General features: G+C 42.7%; 1 protein-coding gene across 4 annotated transcripts; it reads left to right on the top strand.

Annotated features, from left to right (window-relative positions):
• The first annotated feature begins 44 nt into the window (after window positions 1-44).
• Window positions 45-10,550, top strand: brpf1 (bromodomain and PHD finger containing, 1). Of its 4 annotated transcripts, none has more exons than XM_084918010.1 (16): window positions 45-300; window positions 1,478-2,265; window positions 2,654-2,843; window positions 2,935-3,222; window positions 3,766-4,283; window positions 4,692-4,881; window positions 5,057-5,188; window positions 5,361-5,489; window positions 5,693-6,080; window positions 6,655-6,963; window positions 7,090-7,365; window positions 7,454-7,601; window positions 7,847-7,977; window positions 8,685-8,800; window positions 8,892-9,046; window positions 9,827-10,550. In XM_084918010.1, exons 2-16 carry the CDS (start codon window positions 1,523-1,525, stop codon window positions 10,008-10,010), a joined length of 3,897 nt encoding a protein of 1,298 aa, XP_084774136.1. In that variant the 5' UTR covers window positions 45-300; window positions 1,478-1,522; the 3' UTR covers window positions 10,011-10,550. The 4 variants fall into 4 exon arrangements, with proteins under 4 accessions (XP_084774136.1, XP_084774139.1, XP_084774137.1 ...); XM_084918013.1 differs by lacking the exon at window positions 45-300 and adding an exon at window positions 326-646; XM_084918011.1 differs by lacking the exon at window positions 45-300 and adding an exon at window positions 326-695.
• Window positions 10,551-15,787: the final 5,237 nt, after the last annotated feature.

Raw genomic sequence — 15,787 nt, 5'->3', positions numbered from 1 at the left:
ACAGTCAGGAAAGAAAGTGGAGAAACAAGACCCCGCTTTGTGTGGCGAATCTGTCGACCCGCATCTGTGTCGTAGCGTTACAGTAATGGTTGCCCCTTTTGTTCAACCGAGTTCCTGAATTATTCCCAACACAATGAAATTCTTTGGCTATTATATGGTTTCATGAAAACATTTTTTCTGTACCTACGCCTCTTCTGAGCTCTGCTGGGATTATTTAATGAATTAAAAATCAATCTACAACAACCGCTGTGAGCTGCTGTGAGGTTTCCGAAGCACGCAGGTCTCGAGGAACGTGGAGTAGTAAGTGTTTATAACGTTAGATCAGAAGTATTAGCTTTAAATGGCGAAAAGGGCCATGTTTGGCTAAAAAAGATCACACTAGATGACTGTGTGTGTATTTTTACAGTAATTGGTGTTATCCATAGTAACCCACCGTACTCCGACAACATGAACAGACCTTGGTGTTAGCTCTACTGCGGAAAAAAATAATCATGTCTGGCTGTTTCTCGTCACAGAGAAAACGATTTCGCTGATATTTTGGCTTAAAGGAGGAGAAGGAACGCTTTTGATGGACCTTAGTTTGATAAAGCCTCCACACATGCTCTTCAGGAAGCCAGGCTGTCATTTTGCCTCAGAAATTCACAGGGTGAGGTCATTGTGGAGGGAAACACTGGGGTCTGAACGGCCAGGCTGCGGTGTGTATAGCCCCAAACATTCATGTGTGTTTTATTTGTTTTAATATTAACTATACTGGAATGCGCTGTAATGGTTTGATTTGCGAGGCTAGCGTTTGCCCAGGGGACACAACTACAGTTTGGCACTCTATTTAAACGTTACTGAGCTTGAATGAAATACCGAGCAAAGGTTACAATAAAAAATAAGAACAGTTTTTAATAATAATGGCGACTAGCGTGGCTAGTTTGTAAGGTTACTTCATGTGCTGTAGGGTTATTCTCTTGAACTGTGCTTGTTTACGTAGTGGCCAGTGTTGTTGTTTGCTAGCTGCTGTTAGCCAGCAAGCTAACTGCAGCTTTGTTTTGGGGGGAATGCAGCAGCAAAATGCTAATGCTAACGTTAGCTGTGTTAAAATACACAAAGTTCGTTGGTTAGCTTAGGAGGTAGAGGGTGGAAGGGTTCGAACGAGATAAAGGTTGAGTTCTTTCGTCAAGAACCGCAAATGAGCTCGGGTTTACAGCTGCCTAGCTGTAGCTGTTGCCGTTACTGTTTGCTGCTTGTATTACATGATTGTAGTTCTCAATGATCATAGCAAACACGCTGAGCTTAGTGCACCTGTTACTGAATAACAGATCATAATTTGTTTGCTACCATCAGTGGTCACGTGATTGCACCATAACAGGTGCATTTCGTTGGTGTCTGGGGCTCTTTAAGGCAACTCTTGGGAGACAGTGCCCAGTATCTGTTATGTGCGTTGTTTTTAACAAATATCATTGTTCCCTGTTGTGCTCATGTGTTTCAGATGTAAACTTGAACACCATCTGTCCCAGCAGTGGCTGTTGGCACAATGGGGCTGGACTTTGACGTGAAGACATTCTGCCACAACCTGCGGGCCACTAAGCCCCCTTATGAGTGTCCTGTGGAGACTTGCCGTAAGGTCTACAAGAGCTACAGCGGCATTGAGTATCACCTTTACCACTATGACCATGACAACCCAACTCCTGCCCAGGCTGTGCCTCAGAAGAAGAGGAAGGGACGTCCTCCTCGTGCCTCGCTGACTGGTTCAGGGGATACGGATGATGGCGGGGGTAACGGAGGAGGAGGACTGGGTCATGGAGGGAACACGCCTGTTAGCCCCAACCGATCAGAACGCTCCCATTCCCCGGGGAGAGAGACCATGACCTACGCCCAGGCACAGCGCATGGTGGAGGTGGAGATTCAAGGGCGCATTCACCGCATTAGCATCTTCGAGAATATAGATGTGGTGTCAGATGAAGACAGTGATGCAGAAGACGCTCCTCCATCTGGAACTGGTAGTAGTGGTGGCGGCATGTGTAATGGTAGTGACGGTGGAGCCGGGGGCAGCGAGTTAGGAGGGAGTGGCAAGGACCGCTCAGATATCCCATCTTCTAATGGGGGAAAATCCACACCAAAGACTGGGAAACATAAGAGCAAAGCCAAGAAGAAGGATGGCTTATCTCATCATCACAGCGCTCAGTCTGGTCCTGCAGTCAAGCTACCGGAGGCTGTGTTCAGAGAACTCGACCAAGACCGACCTGATGCCCCACCTCGGCCATTATCATACTACAGGTCTGCAAATAAATGTAGTCATTTAATTCATATATATATATATATATGTATTATAAGCAGGATTGTTGAGAGGAACATCCATTTTAAAGCAAAAGCAGTTGGTAGTGAGTTGTTTGAGTGGATATATGTGGATATATATATATATAAGTTATTAAATACAATAAATATTTCCTGACCTAAATGTTTCATACAGTCCAGCCAGTCCCCACTTTATTAGCAGGGAAATTACTGATTACTGTGCTTCAGATTCATACTTTTCCATCATTATTCTTGTCTTTACACTGAATTACAATTGGCACCATAATGAATTATATTTTTTTGCACGCTAAGTATTCTTTGCATGAATACGTCTTAATTTGACTCTTCTGTCTTTCTTTTTTTACTCTAGGTACATTGATAAATCTGTGGAGGAGCTAGATGAGGAGGTAGAGTATGACATCGATGAGGAGGACTACATCTGGCTTGATATCATGAACGACAAGCGGCGGCGTGACGGTGTGACACCCATCCCTCAGGAGGTTTTTGAGTATCTCATGGACCGCTTAGAGAAGGAGTCATACTTTGAGAGTCACAATAAGGTACTTTAATCAGACAAAAGAGGGAGACGATGGTTCAAACTTGACATAAATGCTTTCATCTGTAATGTGTCCTTGTGCTCCTTTCTCTCAGGCGGACCCCAGTACCTTGATTGACGAAGATGCTGTCTGCTGCATCTGTAACGATGGAGAGTGTCAGAACAGCAACGTGATTTTGTTTTGCGACATGTGTAATTTGGCAGTACACCAGGAGTGCTATGGCGTTCCCTATATCCCGGAGGGCCAGTGGTTATGTCGCCGGTGCCTGCAGTCGCCGAGCAGAGCTGTGGACTGTGCTCTGTGCCCGAACAAAGGAGGTGCTTTCAAGCAGACAGACGACGCACGCTGGGCCCACGTAGTTTGCGCCCTCTGGATCCCAGAGGTAAATCCATATATGTTTGATTTGGAACGACATCACTATGCAGATATCGACAAACTGAATAAGCTCAACTCATCTGAGCCAGTTCACAGCCTTAGATCCTAGAAACTTAAATTTAAAGGTGCTCATGCTGTTTGTCATCAAAGCCCCTTGGCTTTAGAACAACCTGGCAGAGGAGATAAAGATTGTTTATCTGTGTTGCCTTTCCTTTTATATTTCAGCGATATTTACTATTATTAATTTACTGTCTATTGTAATTATTTTGTGCAACATCAGTCTGAGTTGACGTCAGTCTCGCTGTCATTTTTTAAACCCCCTATTTTAAAAGGGATATGTAAAAAAAAAAAAAAAAAGAAGAAGAAGTTTATAATTATTATTGATATTACACAGTTAAAGACTGTGGGAATGTTAAACTTAACAGCCAGATAGATACTGTCTCAGTTGATGTACAGTGAAGCATGCTCAGTCAGTCTTGGGTTTTTGTTTTTTTTGTTTTTTCTTTGTAAACATCATCACAGTTAAATAAATTCTCCTGCCTTTCTGCAGGTCTGCTTTGCGAACACAGTCTTTCTGGAGCCGATCGATAGCATCGAGCACATCCCTCCAGCACGCTGGAAGCTCACCTGCTACATCTGCAAACAGCGTGGCTCGGGCGCCTGCATCCAGTGTCACAAAGCCAACTGTTACACAGCTTTCCATGTCACCTGTGCCCAGCAGGCAGGCCTCTATATGAAAATGGAGCCTGTAAGAGAGACTGGGGCCAACGGTACCTCTTTCAGCGTACGCAAGACGGCATACTGTGACATCCACACGCCCCCCGGTTCAGCACGTCCTTTAGGAGGAGTCGGTGGGGCCAGCATGGGGTCATCCAACAGCGAGGGCGAGCTGGAGGAAGATGACGAGCCTAGCATCGGCCATGATGATGACTCTAAGGGCTGGAGCTCTGAGCGGGTGAAGAGGGCAAAGGCCAAATCCAGGCTGAAGATGAAAAGAGCCAGAAAGATCTTAGCTGAGAGGAGAGCTGCTGCACCAGTGGTGTCAGTGCCCTGTATACCACCGCACAGGTAGGCCTGTACTTCACCTGCTCTGTCTGTGCCTCAAAGTCGTGCGCCCAGTAAGCACATATATGCCTTTTGCTGTTAATAGAAAACTGTCTGTGCAGCAGTATGTTGGGCAAAACAAATAAAGAAATCATCACATACTTTTTTTCTTTCTCGTCTATTTATACTATTTAATTTTGGTATTGTAAGACAATAATTTATGTCACATTGCATTATTTTACTTATTAGAAATGATGATTGTACATTCTGTTCTGTTTTATTTTTGATTTAGACTGTAAATAATTTTAAATACCTTATCATTGTCTTTTGTGACATTTTGGTCTTAAAGGCTTTACCTTTGTTAGTGCGTTTGCAACATGCTTTACATTTACAACATGCTTAAGAGTTAAAACAGTATTTGCTTCTCTGCAGGTTGAGCAAAATCACCAGCAACCTGACGGTACCCAGGAAAAGCCAATTCATGCAACGACTTCACAGCTACTGGACGCTGAAGAGGCAAAGTCGGAACGGTGTGCCTCTTTTGCGCCGGCTTCAGACACACTTACAGTCGCAGCGACACATTGACCCACTCCCACCACAGCCTGCATCACAACCTTCCTCGGTAATTTCTGTTGCTGTGATTCTGTGTTTGTCTCATTATGTTGTCTGACACCTGAAACACTCCGTTTAGCATCTGTTGTGTTGAAATGTGCTAAAAAATAAACAGACATGACTTGATACCTTTTAATGTAATTTGTTCTAACATGTTTATGGGATTGTGCACGTTAATGTTGCAGAGAGATAGCGAGGAGAAACAGACCGCTTTAAAGGAGCAGCTAAAAGCATGGCAGAGGCTGAGACACGACCTGGAAAGAGCGAGGCTACTGGTGGAGCTCATCCGAAAGAGGGAGAAGCTCAAGAGGGAGACGGTGAGATGTGAAGAATAGCAAGAGAGCGTTTTGTTTCTTTTTTCTTTTGTTCAAGATAAAGTGAGATTACAGAACAAAGAACAATATGCATCTCCTTTCTGTAGATCAGGCTGTATACTTCTAACTGTGCACTACTTTGTTAGTTTATTGCTAAAAATGTGTCTGTTTTCAGATTAAAGTGCAGCAGATGGCGCTGGAGATGCAGCTGACTCCCTTCCTGGTGCTGTTGAGGAGTACCTTGGAACAGTTACAGGAGAGAGACACTAACAACTTTTTCACTGAGCCTGTGCCTCTGGCAGAGGTAAATGCAACATACTCGCAAGCACAAGAAATCTGATTATGTTCAGATACTTATATTTGACTCTTTTCTACTTTATATCTGTATACTACATACCTGGCATAATGTATTTTAGGCTTTCCTTCTTTCTTCTTCATTCACTGTACAAATATGATTGGATTTTTTTTTAAATAGCTCGGTCTGCTCACTACTCCTTTGTCACCTAGGTGCCAGACTACCTGGACCATATTGACACTCCAATGGATTTTCAGACCATGTGGAACTTGCTGGAGTCTCACCGCTACCTCACTTTTGAGGCCTTTGAGGCCGATTTTGGGCTCATTGTCAACAACTGTCTCAAGTACAACGCCAAGGACACAGTCTTTTATCGCGCTGCCTTGCGGCTCAGAGAGATGGGCGGGGCTGTCATAAGAACAGCCAGGCGACAAGCTGAACGGATCGGCTTCGATTACGAGACCGGCATGCATCTACCACGAGAGCCAAGCCCGGACAGCCAGCGTGAGCAAGAGAGAGACAGAGAGCGGGAGAGGGAGCGAGAGCGAGACAGGGATAGAGAAAGAGAAAGAGATCGACCGTTGTCTTCTAATGAAGATGGTGAGTGTCTCTGACTGGGAGGTTCTTGGGAACCAATATAATTTTTTCCTCAAGCACCAGCTAAAGGAGAAGGAGGGAGAAAAACAAACATGTGATTTAAGATTTTAGATCATTAAAATGTATTTTTTGTCTAATTAATATGCTGTATGATACAGTGTTTTATAAAATAAATTTAAAAAAATTACATTTTAGGTTTACTGGAACACGGTTGCAGTGCTGTCCCTTGTCACAAAATAAAGGCTCAATGGTGAACAGTAACATACAATATGGTGCAGAGAAGTTCATGTTGCTACCACTAGGTGACGCTTGTAATTCATGCAGTTCTGTTTCAGTTGAGCTAAAACATCATCATACATCCTGTGTGCTTGTGTATGCTGGATTTGTACTTTATGTTTAAAGCTTGATGTTGTCATCTGTCTGGCTTCAAAGATAGTCTACCCCATATATAGTTAACCAGGAAACAAACCTACTTTTATATTTTCTGTTTCTGGTTATGTGTGACTGCTTTATAAGATTGATTTTCTTTTCATTTCCAACATCTCTAACTGCTTCTCTTTCTGCTTGCCTTGCGCAGACCTGCTCCTGCCAGAGAACAGGCGGCGGTTACCTCTGGAAGAGCAGCTGCATTACCTGCAGTCCCGTCTCGATGAGGTCAGCTCAGGGAAGCATAGCATTGGCCAGTCTCGCAGAGCCAAGGCCCTAAGAAAGGAGATCAGTGTGATCAAAAGGAAGCTTGCACACCAGCGTGAAGGAGGCTCTGGCATGGGGGGCCGGGACTCTGTGGGCGGAGGAGACCGGAGTTCTTCTCTCCCCCATCACTCATCATCTGCAGGACACCACGATGAGGGGGGAGAGAGCAGCAGCCAGGAGATTGGTGGAAAGGGTGTGTCTAGGAAAATATTAGCACTAATGTCCGACATAACAGTGAAAATGATATTTGTTGTCCAATAGCAGTCGAATAATAAGCATTTGCCTGTGTTTTAACATATAAAACTCTCTCCCCATCAAGATCTGAATGTGTCCTCATCCCTGACTCCAGAGGTGGGCCGTCGGACATCTGTCCTCTTCTCCAAGAAGAACCAAAAAATAGCTGGACCCCCCAAAAGGCCGGGACGCCCACCCAAGAACAGGGATGCGGGTTATGGTGGGGCAGGAGTAAGCCAAAGTCCTGTTGGTCCCCCACAACTCCCCCTGCTGTCATCAAGCAGGCACAGGAAGCGTCCCCGCAGCCCTCACACCAGCTCCAGCTCTGACAGCGACAGTGACAATGATGACCTGCTGCCAGGTAAATTAGATGATTTGCAGTAAACTTTTATCGTACAATAAACGCCAAGTCGCACCCTCACTCACTTGTTTCTATTTTCTTCCTTCAGGACTGCCAACTAATGGCTTTGATACAGGAAACCAACCAGTAACGGAAAGCTTCCGCGTGTACAGAAGTGAACCTCATCTCCCTCGTTCAAGCTCAGACTCTGAGTCCACAACCAGCAGCAGCAGCAGTGCAGCTTCAGACAGGACCAGGTGATTAATGCTTATGCCTGGTACTCTTAAAATCAGTTCTTTTACCAGTTGACGTGAGCATAAGGTTTCATTTGCAGAAACAAACCCAGTGACTTAACAATCATCTCTCTTGAAATTTTATGACACCTTTAACACACAGTTTTAACTTTACAACAGAAATCCCCCCTGCTTGAAGCATCCAGTTGTTGTAACACTTGTGATAAAGTTATACGCCTCTTGATAGTTCTGTCTGTTTTCTCTTGCAGCACGACTCCCTCTAAGCAGGGCAGAGGAAAGGCGTCGTTCTCACGCGCTTTCCAGGAAGATAGCAGCGAGGAAACATCAGGCACAGAAAATGATTCCTACTCAGTCGGTGGCTCGAGGGGTGTTTCACACCGTAAGCACATTTTTATAACCTCTAAGGCTCAGATAAAGCGCACACAGCTAGTTTCTATTTATTTAGATAGTGAGTGTTTTCTCAGAATCACCCAACATGGCTTTGCCTTTTCAGCCTGTAACTAATTTGGCATATTTTGTCTGATCGGAATCTGATTTTACTTGAAGCTTAAATACCCGTAAAGACATTACTGCAGATAAAAATATGCTAAACTTTTTTTTTTCTCACACAATAATAGCCACAGAGATGTGACAGATAAGTCCTTATAGGAGAGAACGTCAGAGCAGAACATCATTTCTGCAATGTGGCACTGATAGTGCTAAAGATGGCGTAAAACAGTGGGTGTATTTTAAAAAACAAAACATAAAAATAACACAACATTTTGAATTTTCCATCAGTTTCTTTGCTGTAATCTGTCACAGCCACCACATGTCAGCATAGCAGGACCTGTACTCCCTGTCAAAGGAAGTGCCCTCCCTTCACTATGTCAAGTGTTATATTTGTGTAGCACCATTTGTTCAGGATACTCCGCTCAAACTGAAGAAGCTGTATCATTCCCCACCCAGGTGCATTAGGAGTTAACGTATTTTAAATTAAAGGGAAGTGTTTTGCACCAACAGTTGCTTAGAACAGTGTTATTGTGTGATAAAGTGTGTTTTTAACTAGAAGTGAGATTGCTTAACGGACGCTGTTTTCCCAACTCTCAGTGGTGCGTGGGCGGGACAGGTCAGGGTGCTGGATGGCCTCAGATGATTATTCTTCTCTGGAAGCTTTAGACCTGGTCTGGGCCAAGTGCAGAGGCTATCCTTCATATCCTGCTCTGGTGAGACGCAGGCAAACAACACAAATAGCACAGACTACGGTCAAAATATGACTGGCTCTCTAAACCTCTGCATGCTACTGTTTGCTTGTAGATAATTGACCCAAAGATGCCCAGGGAGGGGGTGTTCCACCGAGGTGTCCCAATCCCTGTCCCCCCTCTGGATGTGCTGAAACTTGGGGAGCAAATGACCCAGGAGGCCAGGGAGCACCTGTTCCTGGTCCTCTTCTTTGACAACAAGAGAACATGGTTGGTTTTCAAGTGATGTTTTTAGGGGGAGGTGACTCATTCTCAGAGTTCACCTCCTTTTTTTTTTCCTGCTAATTTTTTGCTGATATGTTGTATTTTTATTTTAACACAATCAAGCAGCGTAAAGCAAAAATAAAACAAAACATGCTACCAAAGGCAGCTTGTGATGTTACTGGATGTTTGCACACAAGTAGCTCTGTGGCAACAGTTCAAAGCAAACTGCAGCCTTTGTACGGAAGTGTAGCGACAGAACATTCAGCAGAAATGGGGCAAACGTGGTTTTTGATAATACGAGGGAAAGAACGTGTTATTTTAGGTCACTTTGTTCTCTGCAGTTACTTATGATCATGTTTTGCTAAGTTTGGAGAAATTTATAAAGTTGATGAGCACAGCAGTTGTTAGGAGGCATCCAGGGTGCATAAACTCTGAAGTCAATCAAGAAATTAACGGACCATAGGAACCAATTACTCTTTAACTAAACAATAACTCTGTCTGGACTGACTGTGTCTAATCAAAGGGTTGCTGCTTCGATTTCTGGCTGCTCCAGCCTGATTGCCAAATTATTGTTGGGCAAGATACAGAACTGCCAGTTCCTGTTGTGTTCGTTGGCGTGTGAATGTTAAATAGAAAACACTGGCATATAAAAAAGTGCTTGTTTAAATGGGTGATTGAGGCTTATAGTATAAAAGGTAGAGAAGCGTTATATAAGAAGCCAGTCTGTTTAGCATTTACCAATGCATGTTTTCTTTAATGTTTGTGCTTGTGCTTATGTGCTTGCAGGCAGTGGCTTCCGCGCTCTAAGCTGGTGCCTCTGGGCGTCGACCAAGAGCTGGACAAAGAGAAGATGCTCGAAGGCAGGAAGTCCAACATCCGCAAATCAGTGCAGGTGGCCTATCATCGCGCCATGCAGCACCGCAGCAAGGTGCAGGGGGACCCCAGCAGCGAAACTAGTGACAGTGACTGAACACAAACACACACGAACGCTAGCGAGCCCAGCCCTACATCATAGATTACAAAGAAGAAGAGGAAAAAAAAACAGTGCCAGCAACAAGGAGTGGGGGGAAGAAAAAAAATCCACTATCTTGGCCCCGTGATATTCACACTCATGCACACTAAACCGTATTTAATCCGACATGTAAAATATTGTATTTAAGAGAATTGATAAAAAAAAAAGAAAAGAAATGGAGAAATATGCTATGTTCAGAATCATGAATCGAAATATTCCTCGTATGTGGTCGATATATGTTTAATAACAAATGAGATGATGGTTTACAGACTCACAAAATGAACATAGTGTTATGCTATGAAGTATACACAACTGCCTTTCCCTGTTTTTGTTTTTGTTTTTTTTGTTCTTTTGGGGGGTTTTCCTCACACAGTCACACAGGTAATCTCATATGTAAACAGGGAAATGTGTGTCGTGTGCGTCGAATGCACACACTGTGGATATTTCACAACGCCAGCACGTCTCTCACATTCATCATCCACCTCCGCAAAAGGAAAACGGTGACAGGCCTGGTGCTATTGTCGAAGTCATTTTTCAGAGGAGCACAAAGAGACTGTCGCAGCCCACTTTTGGGGCATGCCAACGTTACTGTAATTTATTCTGCTGACTTCTCATTAACAAGGTCCACAAGCTTGTTTCGTCACGGACTACTTCTAATCACTCCACCTGCACTGAACATCACGGTGCAGTCTCTTTTGTCTGTCAGTACGTGTCCATCATGTTTCCTGTTTCCTGTTTTTACAGTTTTGTTAAGATATGTACGTGTCACACAGGCCACTTGGTCAATGAATAATGAGGACTAAACTGAAACACACAATTGCCTCACTGTCTGTCTTAGTATCAGGCTGATGGCTTTAGAACTTTTATATAAGCAGATTGCATAACAATAGAGGTTTAATAAAAAAAACAAAACAGAAAATAATTGAGTTTTTTAAAGTTTTGTGCTGTTTTTTGTGGTTCGTCTTGTTATTCCTTGTTCCCTGTTGTTCTGTGGAAATATTTCACTATGTTCAGCAGAAAATTCAGACCCTCCCATTACCTCTTTCCAGGGTAATCGTGAGTCATACATGCGTCTCATGGCCTGATGCATTCTGTCATTTTGTTAATAACTCAAGACAGACGGGGACGACTTATAAGATGAAAGATTTATGATCAACGTTCATGACCAGTCAAGTGTTGTATTTGCTTTGAAACACTGCCAAGTGGGGGGGTGTTTGTGTCCGTGTTTGCTTAAGGGCTCAAGTCAACTTCTCTTCTGAAAGGGTAAACACTGGACATGTCACATCTGACACTTTGAAGATATGCTTTCCTCCTGAACTTTTATTTGTTGTGTCTAAACAACTTAAAGACTTTCACAGTGCTAGTGAAGTGTTAAACGTGCACCTCCCATCTACTCGGCCCTCACACTGGTTTTGCAGGGTTTTTGTCTTTTCCTTTAAAGTGCCTTTCTGCTATATGATGCCAGACATACTATAGAGTGGTTTTGCTTGTTAGACAGCCTTTCCACAATATCCATATCATGTTTTATCAATGTGCTTGTCTGTTTTCTTTTCTTTAAGGGTCTTTTGTTTTTTTTCTCAGAGGGCGTCAGGGCTTCAACGTTTTAAGTTCCTCAATGCTGGAACAAAACCATCTAACAGATAATATAATAACAACAATTTTTCAAGTTTAAAATAGTGCTTGGAGGTATTAGGGAAAGATGCAGGATGTCACAAGGACGCCCTGTTCTGTGCATTTCATCTAAAAACACCCTCAAACATGGCGGTTTGAGGGTGTTTTTAGATGAACAATTCTGAGATGTAGGCTATATAGAAGCACCAGCAGTTGCCTGATGTTGAGGTTTCCTCGTGACTTTACTTTATGCCTTCATTTAAGCCACGTTTCTCATAAGGTGGCTGTTTTGACATTTTCAGTCGTCATGTGAGTTCACTCGACAACCAGTGTGACTTTTCTCGACCCAAGTCAGAGTTTTTAATCACTCTTTCCAGACATTGTAAAGATTCCCTACCCGACTCTGAGAACCCACTCACCACACAGTTTATATCTTACGATTTGCATTTGAGAAGACACACCTCTCTGAAGACGTCTTGTTTCCAGCTCTGAGCAAGTGAGTGGAAAGTACTGATAAGCATCACAAGCATTTCAGCAGAGCACACTTAACAGGGGAGGTGACCTCACAGTGATGTGGAAACCTTTTTTTTCTCTCTCTCTCTATGAACTCTAACCCCCCTTAGATTTCCGCTCTAACTGTAATTACAGCATTTTGTCTTTTTAAGCACATCTATAGTTTTAGTATGATTATAAATTTAGATTTTAAAAGACGAATTAACCCACAAACCACAACCGCTGATTAATCTAGAGCATTTATCTGAACAGTCAACATGATAAGAGATAATCTACAGCAGTGAGGAAGGATCATTTGCATCCATACCTACTAAAGATAGTTATTTTAAGGTTTGTGGGGGTTTTTGTAAGTAGACCACAGCTTGTGAGGCTGCTTGTGAAACCATAGAGAGTGACAGAGCTAAATGGTAATGCTGCACGTCTAAGCTGAGCAAATAATTATGCTTACCTTTTCACCGTCATACTTTAGAAACACAAAGTACAACCAATGCTGTTGTGAAATTTAAAAGCATTGCCCATATTGTGGCCCCAGATGAAAAGGTAGCAAAACACATTATTCTTTGAACCCAGTAATGAATGCTTGTGCCACATCTGCCCGATAGTTAAGGGAATTTTCATTAAGAATCCGGCTCCTCATGGCATTAGCAGCATTTTACTAAATTGGTGGACTGACACACTCTTATTGCCACCCTCAGAGGCATAAAGAGGTTCTTCCAATATACAGTGGGGGGTGTAATTTGATCCATTACTGAATTTGTAAGTTTGCTCATTTCCCAAGAAATTAACTGTCAAAATTTAATGTGGATTTTGTTTTAGTGGAGTGAGATGGGATACAAACAATTTCGAAAAAATATACCATTACACAAAAGTTTTACGGTAGATAGATTTGCATGTCAGTGAGTTAAATTAGTATTTGATGCCCTACAACTCAGCCACAGTTCTGGTGCACGCGCATCGGCTGTGCTCCGACGTAGCACAGTGATATCAATCAATCAGTCAATTTAAGATACTCCTGATCTTTACTCGTGTGTATAAATCGCACCCATCCAAAGAATCAATTTCTCCCATTCCAATCTCTCCAGACCAAAGAATCGTCAATGGACATCAAGGACAAGATTGTAGAGCTGCACAAGGTTAAACTGGGCCATAAGACCATCAGCAAGAAGCTTGGTGAGAAGGTGGTGGAATCATTTGGTCTTTAGCTATATGCAAGATCTTGTGTTAATCACCTAAAGGCAGTTGGGAAGACAGCCACCAAGATCACCATTGGCTGACTTGCAAATCAATTTATAACGTATTTTTAATGTTGGGGGTTTTTCTGGATTTTTGATTGATATTCTGTTTCTATTTATTAAAATGAACCAAACTTGATATGATGTGATCAAACTTGATAATTCAGCAGGGGAATAAATAATTATTTACCTCACTGTTTAGCAAACTGCCAACCTGAAATACCAAAGAAAACCCTTGAATGTGTAGTTTAGCATCTAGCTCTTGATGCCAAAGTGAAAATGGAGCTCTGCAAAGTGACCCGTTTGTAAACAAATATTGCACCTCATCCAAATCAAGATTTAGCTGATGCGTCTTTGTAAACTATTGTAAGTTTATGTGGGCATGTCTCTATCAGATCTGTACATCAAGGTACTCATTTTTCTTACCATAACCTGAAGGAATAAGTATTGTTTTGGCTGTATGCTTTGCTCACGTACACATCCATGTATCATACTGCAGAAACTATATTTATTTTGATTTGAAGTGTTTACACTAAAGATGTGACCAAACTTCAATGTGAGTAGTCTGTCTCGTTGTTCTCCCACAAAGCTGTCATTAGTGTTGGTCCAGGTCAACTGCTGTATTCACCGCTTCTCCAGTCTGACCCTCAGAGGCTTCCTTCGGAGTTGCCACAGGTCTTTGGGCGTCTGTCATAGCTGGTGTTCTTTGAACTGATTTGTCAGATTTTGACACACCGTTTGCTTACTGCTGCCACATAAGCTTTTCATTAGTTTAGTAACGGATTAGACTCACATGCAATAGACTGGCAACCTGTCCAGGATGTAGCCCGCCTCTCGTCTCTCTCGCCTCTGGGACTGTTGGGATAGTGTCCAGGTTCCCGCTCCCCATTTTGATGAAATGGATAAGTGAGTGGATACTTGCTTGGATTCCAGGTGGTACTCACTGACTTCTAAATGTTTGCACATTATTATCCTTGCGCTTTTCAGTCATATGTTCCTTTACCTTTATTGTGTAGGTTATGTCTTAATAGGCACTCTGCAGGCGTGGACCTCCATGATCAAAGGCAGGGACAGACTTTTGTAACTGTTACGGCCAGGCGGAGAACTACAATGGAAGAGAAACTGATGTCTCATTAATGTTTTCAGAATCAGAATCAGAAAGACTTTATTTATCCCCAAGGGGCAATTAAGATACAACAGAGCAGCATGACGTTGAAGATAAGGACAGGGCATAAACAGGCTATAAGAGTAAGATAATAAATACACACAGAATATACAGTATACACACAGTTTTAAAGTTACACAGTTTTAAAATTAAAGTGACTGAATAGGTGAATAAATAACTTTAAGTGACTAAAAGTGAATAAAGTGTTGGCAGTATAAAAAAAAGAGTGTAGAGTAGTTTATGTTTCTGGTGTGGGAAATGGTCTTATCGGCTGGAGAGTGGCTTCGGGGACAAAGGTGGCTCTCCTCCTCTCAGTCCTGCAGGAAATGCAGCGGAGGCGTCGCCCAGAGGGGAGCCATTGGAATGCAGGGTGAAGAATGTGAGAGGGGTCACTTTGGTTTTGCTTCTTTCTTTCTTCTGGTTTGTTTATTTTTTTACCATTGTCATTTTCTACTTATATATACATACATATATAAAAGTGCCCCATGGGCTCTAATGCTGTGCACCAACACCACTTCTGCATGCCCTCCATCGCTCTATAAATCTCCTCTGTGGTCCACTTCTTTCCTCCTGCCTGGCATGACCATTTTCACTATCCTTTGTCCAGTTTGTCCACTAACCCCCCCCCCATAACTTTGATGCTTTTTCAGTATTTTTACTTACTGCAGTTGAATTAAATTCAATTCAATTTTATTTATATAGCGCCAAATCACAACAAAAGTCGCCTCAAGGCGCTTCATAGATACAGAGAAAAGCAATAGTTGTCTCAATGTGCTTTGTATTGTAAAGTATATTGTGAAAGTCCTGTGATATTAAAAGGAAGGCCCCAGCAATTCCTAAAACACTTGGTGATGGTGGAGAGGAAGATCTCTCTTTTAATAGGAATATATCTGTGATAGAACCGGGCTCAGAGAGCAGCAGGCAACTGCTGAGACCTGTTGGGAGGTGAGAGGAAAGAGAAGTGAGACAAAGAGTGCATAGAAAGACAAGCAGGAGGCATAGGAGAGAGTAGACCAAAGCTTATGACATGCAGTGCTGTATGAATATACCGGGAATGGAAAGAAAAAGAATATGGGAGTGCTTATGCAACATGGAGAGGGATGATTTAGGCTCACTTGATCCAACCCCAACTATAAGAGTTAGAAAAAAGAAACGTTTAAGGCCTAATGTAAAGTAGTGAAGTTGTTTGAAGTCTCTGTCTCCCACTGTACTTT

The sequence above is a fragment of the Perissodus microlepis genome, chromosome 20 (assembly GCF_051167445.1).
Source record: "Perissodus microlepis isolate ML-2025 ecotype Zambia chromosome 20, ASM5116744v1, whole genome shotgun sequence".
Classification (NCBI taxonomy): Eukaryota; Metazoa; Chordata; class Actinopteri; order Cichliformes; family Cichlidae; genus Perissodus; species Perissodus microlepis.
This window is presented reverse-complemented; position numbering and strand designations above follow the sequence as displayed.